The 21,930-nt window shown below is 33.4% G+C and overlaps 3 protein-coding genes across 16 annotated transcripts; all 3 read right to left on the reverse strand.

The window, feature by feature from the left end:
* Positions 1-4,925: 4,925 nt before the first annotated feature.
* Positions 4,926-11,786, reverse strand: LOC7468125 (hydroxyproline O-galactosyltransferase GALT3). Of its 6 annotated transcripts, XM_052456764.1 has the most exons (11): positions 11,601-11,786; positions 11,353-11,507; positions 11,149-11,226; positions 10,569-10,883; positions 9,580-10,445; positions 7,181-7,413; positions 6,794-7,072; positions 6,289-6,417; positions 6,030-6,206; positions 5,804-5,911; positions 4,926-5,408 (listed from the first exon to the last, which is right to left on the reverse strand). In XM_052456764.1, exons 5-11 carry the CDS (start codon positions 10,385-10,387, stop codon positions 5,202-5,204), a joined length of 1,941 nt encoding a protein of 646 aa, XP_052312724.1. In that variant the 5' UTR covers positions 10,388-10,445; positions 10,569-10,883; positions 11,149-11,226; positions 11,353-11,507; positions 11,601-11,786; the 3' UTR covers positions 4,926-5,201. The 6 variants fall into 6 exon arrangements, with proteins under 6 accessions (XP_052312724.1, XP_024467140.1, XP_024467137.1 ...); XM_024611372.2 differs by lacking the exon at positions 10,569-10,883 and having other exon boundaries at positions 11,353-11,497; XM_024611369.2 differs by lacking the exon at positions 10,569-10,883.
* A 1,990-nt stretch (positions 11,787-13,776) lies between these two features.
* Positions 13,777-14,359, reverse strand: LOC7468126 (protein translation factor SUI1 homolog 2). The gene has a single exon (XM_002316029.4). The coding sequence runs from the start codon at positions 14,256-14,258 to the stop codon at positions 13,932-13,934; it is 327 nt and encodes a 108-aa protein (XP_002316065.1). The 5' UTR covers positions 14,259-14,359; the 3' UTR covers positions 13,777-13,931.
* An 841-nt stretch (positions 14,360-15,200) lies between these two features.
* LOC7468127 (uncharacterized) lies at positions 15,201-19,745 on the reverse strand. 9 transcript variants are annotated; one of them, XR_008060436.1, is made up of 6 exons: positions 19,579-19,745; positions 17,809-19,178; positions 17,116-17,336; positions 16,520-16,660; positions 16,178-16,427; positions 15,201-15,481 (listed from the first exon to the last, which is right to left on the reverse strand). XR_008060436.1 is itself a non-coding variant. In XM_024609991.2 (2 exons), the coding sequence occupies exons 1-2, from the start codon at positions 19,584-19,586 to the stop codon at positions 18,677-18,679; spliced, it is 510 nt and encodes a 169-aa protein (XP_024465759.1). In that variant the 5' UTR covers positions 19,587-19,745; the 3' UTR covers positions 17,804-18,676. The 9 variants fall into 9 exon arrangements, 1 of the variants encoding a protein (XP_024465759.1); XR_002984104.2 differs by lacking the exon at positions 15,201-15,481 and having other exon boundaries at positions 15,871-16,427; positions 17,809-17,935; positions 18,655-19,178; XR_002984101.2 differs by lacking the exon at positions 15,201-15,481 and having other exon boundaries at positions 15,871-16,427; positions 17,809-18,369; positions 18,655-19,178.
* Between the last annotated feature and the right edge of the window lie 2,185 nt (positions 19,746-21,930).

Consider the following 21,930-nt stretch of genomic DNA (forward strand, 5'->3'; position numbering starts at 1 on the left):
TGGTGAAAAACTCAATCGATACAAAGCAAGATCAATCAATCAATCAACTTTTTTAACAAATTAGTTTGGATAAGGAAGAGGGCAAATGGTCTAGAGCTTTCCAGCGTGTAAAAATCCTTACCACAATTAGAAGGTAAATGCGATTGCCACAGCCTTCGTTTATGTTTTATGACGTCTCAAACACTGACCCCTCCCGTGGTGAAGAAGAATTCACTCGTATTTTTGTCGTCTTGTGATTTGTTTTGCCGTCAGTTTTGTGGAGAGAGAAAGGGAAATACAAACGGTTTCACGTTTTTGGTGTGGGTCCTGCCATTTTGATTTTATTGTTAACTAACCTTTCACAGTATGAAGGGTAACTTGGGTATTTGATCCACCAAAAAATGAAGAAAGCTGTGCCGGTAGCCCCTCGCTGGAAGGTTTTGAGAGTATTTTTATATTTTAGCATTTTAAAAAATAATATAATATAAAGAGTTGCATTGCGAACTCGTGAGTTCTAAGTATAGGCTGACACATTTTATATATATATAAAAAAAACCCCTGGACATACATCAAAACTCTAATTACAGCATTATCGATATTGTTAGAATAATATTGATAAAATAAATTCAATAACATTAAAAAAAGGTCACAGATGGTGACCGGAATGAGACACTTGAGCAGTTCAAATGTGTCAGGGCTCATTTGCCTTTGAACGGCTCGTGTGACACTCTCTGATCATCGTTAATGATTTTTTTTGATGTTGTTAGATTCATCTCGTTGAGATTTTTTTAATGGTACAAGTAGTATCATAGTCGGGGCTTAGGTGTGTCTCTGGGGAAATTTTTTATTTTTTTCTCTCCTCTCTCTTCTCAAAACACAAAAAGTAGAAAGGAGAGAAAAAAATAAAGAAAAAAAAAACACCAACAAGATGAATCCAATGACACTAAAAAAAGTTACGAACAATGAGTGAAGTGAGCTTCACAAGTCGTCCAAATGTGTTGGATATCACTTGCCTTCAGACGACTTGTATAGCGCACTCCGGTTATCTTTGGTAATCTTCCTTCATATCGTTGGATTCATATCATCGAGATCTTTCTAACTCTACCGGTGATGTTATCACCGAAGCTTTGGTGTGCCTCTGAGGTTTTTTTATTTATTTTTTTTACCTTTCTCTCTCTTCTCGAATTATAGAGGAGGAAAGAAAAGAGAGAAAAAAACAAAGAAACAAAAAAGAAAGGAAAGAGATCATAAAGGCACGCCAGTACTGTTGAAAATATCTGGACGAGATGAATGCAACATCATCAATGAAGATCACCAACGGTAACTGCAGTGGACCACACAAGCCTTCTGAAGGCGAATAAGCTTCGACACATTTGGACAGCTCGTGTGGCTTACTCCGGTCATTATTGATGACCTTTCTTTATTTTTTGAATTCGTCTTGTCGATATCTTTTAAACGATACTAATGGTATCATCGGATTTTCGGTGTATCTTTGAGGTTTTCTTTTTTTCGTTTCTTGTTTTTCTTTCTTCTCTTTCCTTATTTTTTTTTGTAAATTGTGTTGGTCTATTTTTAGAATTAGAGAGAGTTGAAGACGACATCTACAACTCGCAAGTTTCGGTACAACTCTTTAAACTGTATTATTTTTTTATATTGTATTATTTTATCTGTTTCTTTTTTAGTTTTAAAGTAAAAAAAAACTTGAGGTTTTGATTGCATAAATATATAATATCTAACCATAGTATTTTCCCGAAACATGAGTTGTACGATTAAGATTTTTTAATAACAAGCTTCGTATGACATGTTTGTCCATGTAGATGTACTGGCACGTGGCACCTGAACATAAATTACCATCTTTATGTCATGAATTGGTCTCATTTGTCAGAGCTGTATTCCCCGTTGTTCGTTAATTATTATTATTATTAACTATAAACTAAAAAAAGAAGAGACTTCATCCTTCCTCGCAAATCACTATTTCTTTAACTCCTTCTTGTATATATCAAGTTATTGATGCTTTTATAAGATTAATTATAGGTGGATTGAATCTTACACGGTCTTGGTACGTAGATTGGAAGGTTCTAGAGGAAATGATTGATATATATAATCAACGTGCAATATTTTTTCATAGATAATAATTTCTTGCCACTCGGTATCTATAAATCGTCAAATTCGTTGTAAAAAGATGTCTTGTTTTCATATTCATTCAACATGGCAAAATGATCTGCATGCGTCATAAATCAACGTCCTGCATGTTTGGAATGTCAATGCAATATCTACGAAAAATTAAAAACAATGTATTTCTTTCTTTCTGACGGCAAGAGGATTGTTTTTTGACATCGATCAATGAACCTCCTAATTAAAAGTCCAAAATCCTTGTCGTTCGATGGAATTGGATCGTAGCCTAGTCATCGAGCACTAGAAAGACCTCTCATTTGTGATTATTATTATTATATGCAAATTAACCCTAACCACTTAAAGATGTGATCCAAATGCGACCTAGCCTACGCGTAACCCATTGCTTACTTAATTTTATACAACTCAACGGTCAATAGAAATGTTTGTGTCCCATTAGTGGTGAAATTGATGATTAGAAACCAAACTTGTACACGGCCCCATTGCTCCCATTATGTAAACACGCATGCTTTTTCTTAGACCTTCTTATAAAAAAATCATGTTTTTGTTCTTACACGTTTGTTTGGTGGGTTTTTTTTTTAAAATTTTTTTATGTTTCTTAATCATTTTAATATGTTAATGTCAAAAATAAATTTAAAAATAAAAAATATTATTTTAATATATTTCCAAACAATAAATATTTTCAAAAATAACTATAATTACAATACTAAATACTACCATCATTACCAAGTTGTGAGGTTACATTGTTTGTGCTTTGATTTCTATAAGTTATATCTCAATTTAAATTTAAAAAAAGAATGAGAAAAACAACGTATGATGACCTGTCAAATATCCATGTCCAAAGCAAAGAGTAAGTTTTATTATATCAAATTTTAAAAATTAGCTATAGCTTATCTTGCATTAATGTTTGATGTTTCAAATTTGGATTTCTTTTTAATAAAAAATAATGAAATGATTAATATGGGGTCACTCTCATGAGGACAGATAACTAAGCAACCGATGTGTTAATGCCATTTTTGTCACACCGCAGCTGTGTGCGTGGAGGAATTTTTGAATTGACGGTGCACATTTTTAGTGGCTGCCGTCAGATCCCACCCACGGGGTGATGGCCAATACTAATCGCGATTTCAATTAATGTTTTTTTTTTTTAAATTACTAATCAGATTAGCTTAACTCACAAGTTGTCTTTCTTCAGTCCTTTCTTTACCTCTCTCTCTCTCTAATATATTGCGGGTAAAAGAATAATTTAGCTTAGCTGACAAGTAACTCATCATCTATTTCTCAAGATTTTGACCTTTTTCTAATATGCACACGTGGATACCCATATGCTAAGAGATCAAGATGTTGACTCCTGAGCCGGTAAATTATCCAAGAACCTTACCTACACTTCTGTCATTGTAAACGACAGTCATGGAATTTTGGAGCTCCACAGTTGGTGGGTTTTGTTTTCAATCGGACCAGAGAGTGATGAGTGGTCGATTAATGATGCTTCTAGAAACTTGTAGGCTTTGTGTATCTTACACTACACGTGGCAGAAGAGAAGCCATGCATCCTTCCACCACTCTCTTCCCTGTCCGTGTCATGTTCACTCATCATCTTATTAAAGCCAACTTCATGATTTGTTCTGCATGGTTGGTTCTCTAATTCCTGGGAAAGCTTAGAAAGTGATTGGCACGAAGTTTCCATGTCCAAGTTTTATCTACACGTGGCGAGATGAGAGTCGCATGTGAACAGCTCTTTACCTTCCAATCAGATTTCGTTCTTGCTTTGCTCATGCAGATGGCTGAGGTAGGTCACACTGGAACTTTCTCTCTCCTTGTATCTCATGACATGTCCAAGAAGTGGAAAACGTGCGTGACCCCTTTCATGGTAACTAGATTGGTGGTTCAAACTGCAGCGGATTTCGGGTTAAATTTTTTAAAATATAAAATAATATCCAGTGATAATAGTGTTTTTAAAGGAGAAAAAAATTTAAGATTTAGTTCATTAATTGAATAATCTTAATTTATTTAATAGTATTATTGAAAAAAAGTCAATGATTAATAAACAAAAATAAATACTTGCTAATATTATAAAAAAAAATCCTCTAAATTTCTTAACATATCTTGAAGATATTATTTTATAACAAAGTCATGATAAACGTGTAGAGAGAAAAATAAAAAAAATTTAAAGCTCAATTATTAAAAAGACAAACGTGGAAGAACAAGCTGGAAAAAAAATTCAATTTAAAAAAATTAAAAAAATAAAAACTCAATATGATAACCCCTCATAAAAAAACAAGAAAAATTACGAAGCTCAAGAGATAATAAAATAATATCAAATAATAAAAAAAATTGAAAAAATAAATTTTTAAAAAATAACTTAAAAAACCAAAATTAAATAAAAATAATCTTAAAAACAAGTGATATAGATCACAATACCAAAATTATTTTATAAAAAATAAATATAAAAAAATCACGAATCAAGTTAATTTTTTTTTCTTTTAATGTCAATCTCGTCATTTCCCATGCAACCAAAGCATTAAATGACTAAAAAAATCATGGAACACAATTTTATTTTCTTAATTTTAAAAATATTTAAGTCATTCTACTATACATTTAAAATATTAATATAAGAATAACAAATAAATCATATAAAAAAAATATTTTTACCACCAATAGCCAGCTAAAGAATTTTGTTTGAGAAGTGCATATGATAATTTTACTATTCCACAGTGAAACTGCGAGGGCTGTATTATTAACGCTCCCGCTCTCTTCCCGCCAGCAACTTCCATTTTGTGAGATGCTCGGCTTTGCGATTTTGGACCAAGAAGCTTTTCAAAATCTAAAAATAATTCTATTTCAATCAGCAATTACAAATACAGTGGAACATGACAAACAAAGAAACAAATGAACGAGGTGAGAGAGAGAACAAAAAAAAATCAACTGAAAAGGCAGTGTAAATCAGAATAAAAAACCATCGGAATCCTTTCCAATCTTTGTTGTAAAAAAGTACTCAAAATTTGGGGCAACCGCAGGGCAAAAACACTCTCCAAAAGGCTTTTTGGCTTGACCTTGACAGAGCAGAGCTTCTGCGACAAGGTTTGATGTCTACTCGCAGCACGCTGGCTGGTGCTCCTTCTGCAACTTCTCCCAAAGACATAATACTAACCTTGGGCTTTGATAATGGGCAAGAATATAATCTGTTTCACATCCAGCATTATAAAACCTGTCATCGGTCATGTAATGCACTTCTTGACCACTGTTCTTGAATTGCTCAATCCATATGCCCATCGCAACATCTTCTAGTTTAAAAAGCTGACAAAAAGCAGAAAGATAATTAAGAGAAAGCAAGAAGAACCAACAGATGATGTAGCTCCATTGTTCTTTTCTTATGCTTGAAATAAATGCATCAACTCCAAGGACAGAGAGAGATGAAAGATGTACAATCGTAATAACATAGAAGGTGTTTAGTATTCTTCGACTTGGAAACCAAAAAACATGATCTTGTTTCTTGAATTCTTCATTAGCTTTTTTTGCAGTTCCCTAGATGTCAAGGAAAACCTTTCCACATTTTCATGCTTGCATTTAAATGATAAAAACATGTGACGGGTGGCTTACCAAGCAGAGGAGAGAAGCAAGACCACTCAAAGCAGATCCTAACACCTAATGAATATTGCAATAGCATTTCTCACCTTTTAAGAGAAATTTACCTTGAGATCTCTTTCCTGGTGGCCTCGGACAATGAACTTTGCAATGTCCCGTGATATAATGTAACCGGGGCCATGAGCCCATGGTGGATATGCATCATGTGGCCATTCCTGCAAAAAATGACATTCAGCAAAATAAAATAAAAAACTATCCGGGTAAGAGGTGAATCAGAATGCAGCAGAACAAATATAATCAATATGCAACTCAACCAGGAATTGGGGTGCTTGCCTCGTTGCTGATATACCATTTGCTGTCTCTATCCCTGTGAGGCGATGAATCAAGGGATATGCGACCATACAAGAGACCATTTGATGGCTTTTCCTTGAGGCTTGTGAGTACTTGATCAATCCTAACAAAAGCATCGTCGTCTGTTTTCATTATGTATTTAGCAGGGAGAATTTTGGTCTGCATATTCAGCAAAGATAAATGAGTAACAAAACAGGTAAAGGAGACTGAGAAAGTGGTTTAAGTACAAATCATTACATACTCCCATAATGCAGATTGCAATTGTTTTCAAACTTATCAGGCTGTAATAATCGACGAAAGGCATCAATTGGATATCTCCATATACCAGGGCTTCTTTCCACAGCTCAAGATTGACTTGACTGTTCTTGTGCTGCAGGGATGAAAAATACCAAATTATTTATCAAATAATTTTTCTGAATGCAACCATGTTGCACATCTTAGGCATGATTTGCATAAAACCAAATTAATTATCAAAGATGCTAAATGGTTGTATATTATTTTACCCAATATTTATCAGAAAAAAGGCTCACGTAGCATGAGCCACATAAGATTGGCAGTCTCAGGAAGTAGCATTCATTAATGCATTTCAACTATTAAGAGACATTAACCAATACATTGCACATACAGCTAAAATGTAATCTAAATTGCAGAAAATATAGCACATCGGAAGTTAGAAGAATATGGAGATTGTCTTTTTGTGTGTGTGTGTGTGTGAAGTTTGCCATGGACTACAACTCATCACTTACCAGGCCAATGAAAAATCGCACAGCTACATCCCCTGAGCGTGCAGCCTCATATTGCATCCAAGACCTCCTCAGTGCCATGCGACGCTCGAAATTATTTCCAGTGGAGAAAATCCCAATCAACATTACAAGTCTCTTTCTTGTTACCAGTGGAGCTTTCAGGTGCTCAACATCCACCACTAAGTCATTATCTTCAGGTACAGGCAACCCTCTTGCCAAGGCAGATAAAATGTCCACACCACCAGTCACTTTGACCCCGCTCACTAACCATGGTTCAAGTTTCTGCACATAGAGAGTGAATCCAATGGGATGCTCGCTACTATGAAGCTGATATAATATCAACAAGTTATCATTCCAATTTTTTTAACTGTTTATAACACCATACCTTACCTCCCTGTACACAAAAGATGTTTCATGCCTTCCATTTACTGTCATATGGAATCCCTCCAAACCAACCCATAATGTAGCAGTGAAAGCATTTCCTTCAACAAATGGGAAATTAGCTCTTTCATGGGCAATTCCTTGGGAAACATTGGCTGATACATCACCAACAGAGCTGGCATTTCCATTTTCTTCCATGGTGCTTCTGACAACTTTTTCATTGCAAAGCACAAGTCCATCAACTGTCATATTAACTAATAGGTTAGATTACCGTTGCTATTTCAAGAATCTTTAGATAATGTTGCTATTTCAAGAATCTAACTTCAAACTTCTTTTCCATGTAAAAGGTGGGGGAATGGAAAATACTCCAATACTCTAGAAGTATCCACCATTCCATACTCCATCCACTTAAATAAAGCCATGTGTACTAATTGATATATCATATTAAAGTTGATATGAATTTTATTTGTATTTTCATATATTGTTTCTATTTTCCTAAATCACCTGAATCATAGTAATTTTAATGATGATTGTCAATGAGTACATATGGCTTCATTTAAGTTAATGGAATAAGGAGTGGTGGGTAATCCTGGAGTACTGGAGTGTTTTTCAAGGGGGAATAGGCATTGGGATTAGATGCAACTAGGAAAAGAGGTGGTGTGAGAGAAAAAATCCTTCAAAAAGGACTAGGATGCCAGTTCTAATGATAAGGTTATTCTAATGTTCGTTTTTTTTCCTTTTAAGTTCAATGTGGTAAGTGAGTTCCAGTCCATTACAAAAACCAGACAAAATTTGAAATATGTTCAAGACAGAGAGCAGATACATTTGTTTACAGTTACCGCAGCCGAGTACTTGACATGATATTTTTCCCTAAAACAGTGGTGCTATAATCCTATGCTAGTTTAAATGCAATCCAATGGAAGATTATGAAAAATTCTTTTTAAATGTAACCAAGCACCAGCTCTATGGCATCTAAAGCTTGTCATAAAATGATGGTATCCAAAATATAAGACATGATCATACTATTATAACAGTTCAAATCAAGGATGAGTTTCGTGAAGGAAATCAAAACAAAGCGGGCGCAAATTTCCCAGATCCAGTGTTGTATGATAGACTATTTGATAAATAAAACAGCCTAATCTGTGGAGGGAAATGAAGCAAAGCCCAAGAAGAAATTAAAACTGAAGCAGCATCCTTCTACAATACCAGCACGTTTACCATAATTCTCTTCTATAATTGCTGTCACATGAAAGGACTCCTGACCAAAGCAATATGGATATTCCAATTTATATCATATCTATTTCCATTCGAGGTACTTGCTTAACTAAATTATACCAACACTATTTTATTGATGGTACCTACCAAGAAAACATTGTAAAGTAAGGTTGTCAATTCCGTTTCGGTAGGTGTTTTGTTTTTTCAATTGGAATGGAATGTTTCAGTTTCGGAGTGTTTCAGCGTACCGTTTCGAGGTTGTACTGTTTATATATATATTCAACAAACATAATTCAAATTCAAGATAAATTAATTATAAATTATGCAATACAAACACAATGTTAAACAAATATAATTTCAAAATTTAAAATATTTCTAAATAGTCAAGATTAAATAGATCTTTAACTTAAAGTAATTCAACTTAAACAAAATATCAAAATATTATGAAAGTAAAATGTTTTAACACAAATATTTTAAATATAAAGTTAGGTCAATGTCATCAAGGCTAATGGAATCTAAAGCATTCCTTATTTTGCTCAAATTCCTACAAAGTATAAACATGAAAAAAACAACATGAATATAAACCATATATATTTTAAAAAATTAATATCATTGTTAATGAAAATAGTAATAATAATTTTCAATATTATTATTAATATCATTGTTATTGAAAATAGTAATGAAAAAGAGATTTTTATACTTAGGTGGTTTAATTAATTAAATTGAACAAGGTTTAATTTGATTCAACGGCTTTTCAAGAGCGGAACGGAACATGTGGAATGGAACCGGAACGTTCCGGCCGAAATTTAGCCGAAAAATCCGGAACGGACCGAGATTTAAAATGAGATGAAAATTGTTCCGTTTTGTTCCGTTTTTTGAATTGGTATGGAATGTTTCGGCCAATCCGGGCGAAACGGAACGAAATTGACAACCTATGTAAACCGAAACATCATTAGTTAATTTAACTAATGTATTCACAAGATTAAAAAAAAAATAACACATAAGATTACCAAGTGCCACTAGTCCAATGGCTGCACGGACAACGAGTAATGTTTGCGTCTAGCATTTAATTATGGAATGTTTAAGCAATACAATGTTAAAACATGGGAGTTGCATTAATTCTAGAACAACTGCAGGTATGGACTCCAGATAATGCATTGTCACAAACAAGAAAGAATCAAAATGATTTATACCTTTTGGGATGTTAACAGATCTATGACTAGGACATCTTTCTTCTTTTCCCCAGCCATATTCTTTAGTCCATGTATTCTGCACAACAAATGGCTCCTCTGTCATATTGTCTCCTGGTAGGCTCACATTGTACTGCAAGATAATAGGAGGGTTTGACTCCACTGGAAGTTGAGACCCTAGAAGTTGAATCTGAAAGCTTCTGCTGTGCCCATCTGGAATGCCAAGTACTGAAATGGAAGAATCTTCAGCTAGACCACAAGGGATATCAAGAATTGTTTCACCACTTGATGTTGTCAAATCAATTGTGCTTACAGAGTATGGACAGTTCTTATCCTCTGTTTTGTTAATATTGGAGAGCTGGGCAGCCTTGTTTTCCTTGATTTTGGACAATAAGTCCTTCCATGCTATCGAAGCCTCTCTAATCCCCTGATTTGTTTCAGGCAAAGCATCAGACCTTGACAGCAGCAAACGCATCTGAAACCAAACAACCAAGGCATTTGATTCATCCTTGGAAATATTGTTTTGAGCATACAAATCACTAAGCCCTTCAACATTTATATAATGTGGCTTCTTGGATGATTTTGTTGCTTTCTTCAGTTCCAATTGAGGAGATTTAGCAGGATGGTTGTCCTTCAAATGAGAATCACCAGCTGGATGATTTCGGAAAAAATCATATGATTGCTTTTTTTGTGTCCGAGTTCCCATAAGGCTATAACTGAAAACCAGAATTATTGCAAGAGCTATGATCACAACCCCTCCGGACCATTTCTTCATTTTGAACATAGACAAAGCTATTTTCAATGATTTCATTCTTGCACATCCCAAATAATCAGACTCGTCTATGTAGCACTGTCATAAGCAATAAAACCTGCAAATAAGAATGTAGCCTCATTCTTGAATTTTCGCCTTCAATTTGAATTTATTCTGTTATAATTTTTACTCTGTCCAAACCAACCAATGATGATAGATTTGAGAGAGTTTTCAACATTACCGGTCAAAAAATAGCTGATTTAAATCAGAGAAAGCACGGCAGAAGAAATAAAATAAATGGCACAAATCTCGATAAAATCCAAGCAAATGAAAAGACCGGACTCAAGCAAGCTTGCTAGAGCCAATTTGAAAAGGCAAGCTGAGCTTTTCATGTATCATATTCTAGGAACACACCCATAATTCTGTTTTCCATTCTTTTCATCTTTATTCGCAGGAACTATGCCAAAGTAGCAAAGCACAACTACCAAGTTCTAGCACTAATAAATTAATAGATCATCTTCATCTTCACATATCAAAGCACAATCTTAATCACCTCCTGTACCAAATCACATACCATCATTACCTATCATATTATTTCATCCATTTTTGTAACTTAAAAAGAGAAATTAAGAACAAAAGTTCAAGGCTTTTACAAACATCTACCAGTAAATAAAGTACAAATGCAAGTATCTTTCAAATGAATCAATCAAGCAGCAGAAACATGAAATTTTTTAAGTGACTAGAGAAACATACAAAACAAAGCAACAACCTCAAATACAGGTAATGCAAAGAGAGACAACGGCAAGAAGAGGAAGCTTAACTTGTTAAATGCTAAAACGGGCTTTTTTTAAGCTTGCTACTATGTTGATCTTGGAAACGATTAAGTCACTAAACGAAACCTACAATGCAAAGCACCAAACTCAAATGACCAAATCTTCGCATATCTACAAACATAAATGCAAAGAGAGCAGAGAAGAAGAAAACTGAAGCTGTTCAAGAAACAGTTACAAGCAAACTGGACTTACTTCTATTCATTCTAGAATGGGTTTTTGAGCTTGCTGCTAGTGCTGATCTTCGAGGTTGAAACTTCATTTTCAGGGAACTAAAGGGTCACCATTGCTGCTGGTTAGAATCAGCAACCGCTGTCTCTACATACATCCGGCGTCGTTTCTGCGGTTGTCTGAAAATGGGACATTAAGATTTAAGAAGACATGATCCGGCACTGATAAAACCAGTGCCACGTAATTACTGGAGTGTTCGCTATATTTCCTACCTTGAGATTCACTGTAGCATATCATTATAGAAAGATTCCTTCTTGTCTGATCTGAAGTCTGAAGCCTTGATGAACTTCATTAAAAAGAAAACTCCCTGATGGACTCGCAGATATTTTGGTGGGCATTTGGGCTTCCAAGCCACGGGTTTTAAGAAGAATGCCCTTGATTTGACATGATTATAAAAAAAAACATAAGAAAAAGACGAATCAGCCATTTGTCTATGTGTACAGTGAATTAACTCCCTGGATCAGTTTTTTTTATTATTATTTTAATAAGACGCAGATAGAAAGTAAATGGTTTATTCCGTTTATGCCTTGAACAGATTTAGACAGTGTTTATGATTTGGAAGCGATTTTAAAAAGTTTTGAAATTTTTTTATTTTATTTTAAAGTAATATATTTTTTATATTTTTAAATTATTTCAATGTACTAATATTAAAAATAATTTTTAAAAAATAAAAAAATATTATTTTAATATATTTTAAAATAAAAAATATTTTAAAAAATAACTAATACCACACTTTCAATTATTCCCACAAATAGAAACAATGATGCTGTTAGATAGGTGGTAGTTATTACCTACCTGACAATATCATAACCTATAGAAACACTTCAAATAAAACCATAATTCTCAGGTCTCAAGGTTACAATACGAAACTATAAAGAAATAAACAGAATAGCCTGATTTCTTATGAAAATTTTGTGATTCAACAATTCTATGGAAAAAAAAATAGCACATCAATTATTCATATAAAATTTAAAAACGACTTAATAAAAACGAATTCAAATCTAACTATTAAGAGTAATTAAAATCCAAAATCATTTGAAAAAATAATTAAAACACCAAAAACATCATTTTTCAAGCTTAATCTCCGGATTCGTAAAATCATTCATAAAAATGTAAGTTGATCATACTATGATAATTTTATTATCCTGTGCATTTAATGCATCAAGACTTTCATAGACTCTACCTTATTTATCCAACCATAAACATATTCACAACAATTTACACATTATATTACCACGAATTCAGTCTTGGAAAAGTGAAGAGCTTCGGGTATGGAAGATTTTTTTGTTCGGTTCGGTTTTTATTAAAAAAAATAATGAAACCGAATTTTTTTTTTTAAAAAAAAAACCGGTTCAAACCGACCAGTTTTGGTTTGGTTGTTTGGACAAAAATCAGTTTGGCTCGGTTTTTTCAGTTTGACTATGTTTTTTTCCGGTGTGGTTTGGTTTTTTTCGGTTTGGTTTTTTTGGTTTCAGTCTTATAAAATCAAAACCGAACCGATCGGTTTTTTCAAATTTTTAATTGGTTCAAACATTTTTTTATGATTTTTTTTTTATTTTTTTCATTTAATCAATTTTTTAATTTTTTTAATCACCTCTTCGAGCACACATAATCGCTTCCAGAACATTTTGCCCCCAGCACCAAAGATGTTTGTGCATTAGCCTTCCTAATTTGCTATGTGCTATATTAATAGTGACTTTTTAATTAAATTTTTTCTCCACTTCTAATATTGATTACATTTAATCTATATATATATATATATATTAAATACCATTACTTAATATTTATAAAAGTTTAATTTATCAATTCATATTTTTCAGTGATTACAAACATCTACAAAATAATTTACAGACATATTTATATATTCAATAATATGTATTAATTTATCCACGTTACACGTGGTAATATTTAAACAATTAAAGTTAAGATAATGAATTCATTAATAAATATATTTATTATAATTCTAACTCGGAAACGAAACGTTAAAAAAAAGTTGTCGGCACCAAAAAGTTTCGTACTAACTAAAAACCCGAAAGGTCTTCGACAACGGTATTGAAAACTTTGGGAACAACCATTAAAATGTTTATATCTATTTTTAAAGATGTGTTTAATCTGTAGTTTTGCAAATTTTTATTTTTTTTGAATTGATTTATATAATGATATAAAAAAAACTTAATAAATAATTTTTTAAATATATGTCTATACAAAAATTACTTTAAAAAACATCTTACCTGTGAAACGTGCTCTCCACAGTCTACATGAAGGTGTAAATTAAATTTTTTTTTTTTTATAAAAAAAAGTCTTTAAAGAACTCGTAATTCCAAGACCACACATACTTTCCGAACAGCGAAGGGAGAAATCACAGATTGCTCAACACGGACACAAAAGTTTAAGAAACTATTACTATTATTATTGTTGAAACTGAAAACACGCATTACTGTTGTTACAATAACAACAATTCAGCGGCATAAAGGAGAGAAAAAGATCAAACACACACACAGTAACTTAATTAATAATTTAGATGTAGTAAATACTAGATTGATTCAAAAACCATGAATCTTGATCTGGTCCTTCTTCACAATGTTCTGATTAACAAGGAAATTCTGGACGTTCTTGCGTTGATCACCTTGGAGTTGAATGACCTTGCCAAGTTCCTTGTCCTGCACAACATTCCCATTACAACAGAAATCTTTCTTGAGAGTCTTGAGGATCTTTTCGTAGCTCAACTCTTTAGGTAGACCCTGAACTGTAGTCAAGCTCTTCTTTCCATTCCTTTGCTGTATGCGTATGTGCACATACTCTTTGGTCCCTGACTGTTTGGCATCGGCAAATGGATCGAAAGCGCTAGGAATCTCGAATTCTAGCACCATATATCTACTTCTTGCTCGACAGAACTCGCAAACAGACGATTTTTTTTTTCTGAGCAGGATTTGTGTTTTGGATTCCAAGATGAGAAAATTACAGACCACTAGAGATTGCTTTTATAGGAACGCATAGGTTGGTTTATAGTGGTTAGAAGAATAGAGTTGGGCTCTTCACACGTGTACGGAGCAGATCAAGGAACAATGAATGTGAACGGCTGGATTTAGGTTTTTCGTTTAAGATATGGACGGTTCAGGCGTGCAATTGACGCATCTAGGGACCCACCCTGGAGTCCATTAAGAAAGTTCTGGATCGAGCGAGAAGGGAGAAGAATCTCGTAAAGAAAACACGCGGTCCACACATTTTATTTACCTAAAATAATAATCCTCTGGTGCCAGATTCTCTAGCACCCAATTCGCTTGCATCAATTCGAGCAAGAAAGAAAATATTCTCTCATCGTGTTTGGAAACCATAGATTTAATACGAAATTGAACTCATTCTAATTCTCTACGTGTGGTTTTTCTTATGAGATAGAACCGGTTGTTTTTTATTTTAAAATGTATTAATATAATATATATTTTCTATTTTTAAAAAATTATTTTTAGCATCAATAAATTAAAATAATTTAAAAATATAAAATAATCAAAATAATATAATAAGATTTATTTTTTAAATTATTTTTTATTTATAAATACATTAAAATTATATATTTTTTATTTTTAAAAAAATAATTTTAACATAATCGAAAATAAAAATGCTATGAACGTGAGAATCTCTCATCCAAGATCTGACCTTGTTATGAACCAAAAGGCTAACCCAGAGATACCTTAGACCATTAAAAATCAAAGGAAAAAAAAACGGAATGAAGGGAAAATCAAAACATTTAATTTGCACGTATTCTCGATTTAAGTAAGATTTTACCATTCAAACAACAGACAAATTGCTCACTATTTAAAAGTCCGATCCTTCTCTTTTCCATTATCAATACTCAAAAGTATCTTAAGCCTATTTTCTGCCATTTCTGAAAATTACAAATATGTTTCCAGGCACATTCGAGACAATAACAATACAAAGCTTCACTCTCGAGGCAAGCCCTGCCTGCAATGGTCAATAATGGACAAGAAAGGGAATACAGCACTTATGTTTCTTGTGAAGGAGTTTAACACGACTCTTCGAGGTGTTCCCACAATGATATCTCTTCCAGGGAGCATAAAGTGATCTTCATAAGCATCTGATAAGGCAAACTTCCCACGGAATAAAGCAGCGTTTGACACTATAATCACAAAGTGTTTTTAAAAAATTTTAATATTTTTTTATTTTTTTTTAAATTAATATATTTTTAATATTTTTAGATCATTTTGATATGCTGATATCAAAAATAATTTTTTTTAAAAAATATTATTTAATATATTTTAAAATAAAAATATTTTAAAAAACAACCACTATCACACTTACAAACACCCTCTCAAATCGAACCCGACTCTGCCAGCTGCAAAATAACCCTCGGGAAGAAAAATGTAGAAGGGATTCAGAGCAGTGGTAATATTTACATGACACGCGATAAATAAATGAACCTTAAGATCTATGAACAGTAACATTAAATAAGCTCGGAGTGCTGTGTGTCCAAAATAAGTTCCCACCATAAGAACATTGTGGTAGCCTGTAATTTATTCAGGTAAAGAAAAAAATCATGCAAGTAATTCTATCTTTCTTTCCTTCATGTGCCCCCCCTCTCTCCCTACAATCTTAAAGAGAAATTCTCATCTGCTAGATATGCATACATACATCTAAATGCAAGCAATTCAATATATCTATACCAACTTGTATGAAAGAATTTGTCAGATTCTTAGTATATCGGAATCACGACAACTCATTAAAAGACCAGAAAAGTCAAACCATGATCTGTAAATTACACAAGCAAGGCTACCTGTCCTTGGGCTCTGTAGTCATTGTAAGGTCGATGCAAATCATCGCCAGTAATAGCACAAGGAAGCCCAACTGACTGGCTGGGCAGCTGCACCTGTTATTCCTTTTCCAACTCCCTGAACAAAACCTGAATTTTTTGCTTCTTCAGGAGGCTTTGTTAGAATGCCAGTAACTCCTCTAAGCAGGCCTTTTGCTAGCCCTCCGCCTCCCTCCCTAATGACATCACCAAGGTCCTCTACACCCTTGTTCTCCTGGTAGATAAATTTAAATTTCAAAATTCCAGAATATAATTAAAAGATGGCACAAGGATATATCGTGTGGGACAGAGCAAAAACATGCTTACAGGAATGGTATCAGGGCGGGGATGAGAAATCCTTCAATGTCAGCCAAATTTTGGTATCCTGGCACTCACCATGTCTCCGGGATGAGGCGGCATAATTTTTTTCATAAAATTCACCCATATGCTTTATCAACCACTCTCCATCTAAATGAGAAAATAAACAAACAAATAAAGATCAGTGGACAAAGAAATTCCTTAAGCTTCCTTTTCAGGAGCCATGGCAAGCTTGCTGGAGCGGATGGTCGATGAAAACACAGGCCATACTGTGAGCTAGGGCCTTATGATTTATCATGTGATGCTAAAAAGCAATATGAAAGAGGACGAAGAACATATGCATATACACCATAATTAGCACAGAAATATACTAAATTCCTGTGTCTTCCATCTGCATTGTACATCGCTTGAGACTCCTACTCAAATTCATATCAGATGAGCCAGTAATTGGATGCTTCATCCTTAATAAACAACACAGAAGCTGCTAATCATTCAGGATATGGTGCTTATAATTTACACTATTAAGTTCTCGATCTAGTTAAAAGTCTATTCATTCACTCATACGGAACAGTAAAGAGAAGATAAATCAAAATTTTATTGCAGACCTGTCTCTGCCGAATCTGGATGAATTTTTTATCCATCGATGAAGTGGCTTAACCTTTACTCATATGTCCAGGCGCACTGCTTGCAATGCCCAAAATATCAACACCGGAGAGCAGTTGAAGAGGTTGGCCAAGAAATCCTTTTCAATGTTTGAGACAGCGATACCGATCCTAGTACTTTGTCTTGTGCAAATGCTCTCATTAAATCTTTGATTTTATCTCACCTGATCAACATATAGAAAGCAACTCATGTTCAGCATTTCAATTGTGATAATATGCAAAAGGCATTTGCGCCGATGAAACAATATTAATTTTTCATGTTGAAAACAGAAATTTAACTTTAAGTGGATAGCAGAATGAAATAACACAACGGATATTTCAAAACACGAGTGCTGAGCTTAATGGACACGCAATTTGCTATGGATTGGAGGCAGCGGCCCAACAATAAGCCACCACAAAATACCAAGCCCACATTAGCAATGACAGAGCAGTAGGGCACAAAGGGATCAAACTACCGATAAATGTGCTGGGTATTAGGCAAGAGTTGGATAATTGATGATCAAATTATTCAGTATTCTAATCTTGGATCAATACTCAAGATAGTAGTCGTGTATGCTCGGGGGAATTTGACAGTCAAAACATTTAAAGAAGATCTCAGAACTTCGAAAAAAGAAGAAGAAGAAGTGTATCACTCACAGGCATATTTTCAGTGCTGCTCAGAGCAGTCATCCAGGAAGACCAGAACCCAAGCACTCCTCTTAGCATTTGACTAGGTGACATAGCCATTGAGGCTTTGAATCGAACTTCTGAGATGTTAATAACACTGTAATTGGAAGAATATTAGATAAAAACTAAGTTTGATCTGTGCAAAAGCTATGTTTCAAGATAGGTTTTAGCATACCCAATTTGAATAATTGGATCAACTGACACAACGGTTGTTTTTTGTATCATATAATTTGCCCCAGCAAAATTCATGAAGGTTGGAACCACCAGAAGAAAAAAAAATTTCCCTTTCAACTTTTCAATTCAGATAATTGAAAAAAAAAATCAGTATATAATCTACACGCTCCTAATAATGCTAGTGACAAGAAAGCACATATGGTAAAAATTTCTGAGAGAATTGGTACAGAAACTTCAATGATATTATCTACAATCACTAAGCTAGGCATTCATCTGGAGCTCTTGGATCTTGGATATAAATAGTAATACTCTGTTCCAGCTTCTTGATCTATGCAATCCTTAAAGTAAACCAAAAACCTGTACTCAAACACCATGAGACAAAAATACAAAACAAGTATAAAATACATACCAAGAGTCATTTGGATGTCCATGAACATCACAAGGGATCCACTAAAACCATTAGGAGAGAAGTGTTTACGAGACAACCAAGCATGCATTCAAAAAAAAAAAAAAAAAATTTGAAATCAACAATACAAGCTCTTTGCTCACCCCTGATGCTCAACTTTGTAAAACTACATTGAAGATGGTAACCTGACAAATCATTCTACAGAATGAAAAATCAATTCAAAGACAGTGTCTTACCTACTAAAATCAGTAGAATATGCTAAAAGGAGATTCTGGACTGACAGGTATAAAATCTCCTCGGTGTGTGTTCGGTAACAGATGTTCCAAGCCCAGCAAGCTCAAGAACTACATGAAATTTACAACCTGTGGAGGATGGCAACTGCTGTTGTGGAGAGACATTTCCAGAAGGTTGTGGTGATGGTGGTTGGACTCTTCTACCTGTTATCAAAGAAGGCTCATTTTCTGGCATCCAGTCACTGATCCTAACGATATTCATTTTGCCTTCCTTCAGAATCGTAACACGTAATGCTCTAGCAGGGTGACCTACTGCATGTTTTGGTTGGTGTTCAAGAATCTCATCAATATTGTATTCCAATGATTTCAGTGAATCAGTCCCTTCAACTAAAAATTCCAGTAATCTTGGTCTACCGAAATCTTCCCATAAGAAAGAAGCGGCTGCATCTGGAAAAAGAAGCTTCCATGAATCGGTGGTAGTGTGGTACACTTGCCGAATGGGTAAAAACAACGAACGATTTTCGATCCTGTAACAAGAACTTGATTGTTACTATAATTAGAAATCTTTATAATTTGACGAATTATAACTTTTAGCAAACTGTATAAAAAACATAATTTCGGGAACTATTTTTAATCTTGGCCAAACACTTTACTTTACTATATTTTAATATCAATGGACAAAGAAGTTGATAGAGAAAGTTCTGCCATAACTTACTTCGCTAATGAGAAAAAAAAAAAAAAACAAACTAGTCCTAAGCATTCCAAATAATCTAAATATGAAAAATATTTGGGCTCAAAGTAGACATAAATACTGAATGTAAGAGTGAATAAATGCCTGTGCCAAAAAACAAAAAAAGAGAAGAAGAAGAGGAAGAAGAGGAGGAAGAAGAGGAGGAAGAAGAAGAGTGAATAAATGCCAGAGCAAACCATGTCATAGCAATTGCAATGTCAAGCTTCGAATTTATGCCATCCTTCCCAGCCTGGGCGAGCGGGATGTTGTTAATATCGATATCGCTGCCATGCTAGAAAGGAATATAAATGCCACTGGGCCACTAATCGAACCCTATATGGATACTTTAAAATCTATGCTAACCTTCCCAAGTTTTTCTTCATATCTTATGAGTTAAAATATATAATTTTATCTAATATACTAAAAAATAAATTTCAATTAAAATTTATTGTTTATATACTATTAAGTAAGTGATTGTAAGCAGTTAGGAGTCGCATTGTTATTTTTCTATTCCCATTTTATAAAATCAAATCTACACGATAATAAATTAATAAAAATACGCAGAGTGGCAAGCAGGGAATTATTATTTTTCTATTCCCATGTTATTTCTCCGGTGAGTTTTTTTATTTAAAAACTGATGAATAATTCAGTTCCATTCTTCAATTCTCTTTCACGATTTCAATTGTTGATTTGGATATCTAAGAAAACATGAAGCATTGAAAATTAGAAAAACCCTAAGCAGACAGCCACATGGAAAGATTTTATGGTATTGCTGATCTCTACACGGAGATTCCCTTCACAAGAGAGGATGCTCACTATGCAGGTGTCAATAACTCAACAAGTCCATAACTATTTATAAAATCATCAATTATATGTTGAAATATTTGATTGACAAAAATATATTTAAATTCTTAATAATCATTGTTTGTATCTGGATGATTTTATTAATAAATATTAAATATATTATATCTTATCTTTAAAAAACACTACACGCCAAATTTATAAACATTCCTACTGTATATAAAAAGGAAGATATTTTTTTATTCTAATGTAATTCCTAAAACATAGGTTAATCCCATTTTCCATGATAAAACTATTTATACATCACATAAAATCTTAAATAATACCATAAAGTAAGTTTTTTAAATTACCCCTAACCTTTATTGTACCTTATTGATACTTTATTTTGAATATTAAAACTCTAAAAATGCTTAAAATTATATCAACAAAAGCCAGTAATTAAAATAATAAAAATACATCAAATTATAAACTTATCCTTCACACACACACGAGAGAGAGATCCTTGTTGTTTTACTTTATTTTTTACTTTTTTTGACGAAAAAATCATAAAATTTTTATGATTTTCTATTTATCATTACTGTTAATATTAAAAGAAGATTCATTTAAAGGAAAAAAATTTATTAAAAAAAATCATGGACATATTTTTAATTTCTATACATGATTTTATTCAAATCTCATTCCTAAGTAGTATTTTATTGGTTTTTTTTTCATTTCTTGAATTCAATTCTAATATTTTTTATATAATATTTATTAATTCACATGCAACACATGTGTCAATAATACTAATTACATTAAAAAAATAAATCAAGGGTTAAATGGGATATAGTCCTAAAACAATTCTCTAAAATCTGGTTTATGCATCCAAAACCCTGCATCAAGAATCTAATTAGAGTTTAAATTTTATTTAACCCTCCCCCCGCCCGGGACACACATGAATATCCAAACCATGAATGACACCTGTCTCTTCCCAGATCTTTCCCACTCCAACGTGTCACCTTGAATTCATCAAAATCATCAGATTGCCAAGCTGCATGTGATTTTTTTTTTCTGGGTTGGAACTTTGAAAGTTGGAAGACGGGAAGGAACCAGAAAATAACTAGCCAATTAGCAGGAGTACAAGATTTGGCTATCTTTTGTTATTTTGTATTATTATTATTTTATTATTATTGTTAGGTATGCTTTCGATCATTATATTGTAGTTTTGTTTATATTACTATGTGAATTTTATTTTTTTATAGCATCATTTTTGTCCAGTCTTTTATCACATGAACAGTAGCAAATCTTTTTAAATAAACTATAATATCATATCCTTTGGATCATTTGGATTTATTTTCTAATGCATTTCCCCTAAATTTGTTTGTAGCTTACCGAAGCATCAACTCATATTATAAATTATAACTTATTCGAGACGCAAGAACTGATTGAATGACATGATGATTGTGATAGAAAAAGCCCACATAGACAGGCCCATTGCTTGAGCCTACCAGACCAATAGTATAGCGAGTGTGGGGCGTGAAATAGAGAAAGGCCATCTTATACATGTAAGAGAAAGGACATCATGTGGGGGTGTCATGGCTTAAAACCACAAACTCAAACATCAATGCTTGAGGGGATCGATCGATCACGTACAAAAAGCACACCCGAAATCTAAAAAATCACAGAATCCTGACTTTTGAGCCCCTAATCTAATCATCCCGTGAGAAGAGTACGCATGTGACAGACTAAGACAAACACATATAGCTGCATAA

Source organism: Populus trichocarpa, chromosome 10, assembly GCF_000002775.5.
Source record: "Populus trichocarpa isolate Nisqually-1 chromosome 10, P.trichocarpa_v4.1, whole genome shotgun sequence".
In the NCBI taxonomy this organism is placed as follows: Eukaryota; Viridiplantae; Streptophyta; class Magnoliopsida; order Malpighiales; family Salicaceae; genus Populus; species Populus trichocarpa.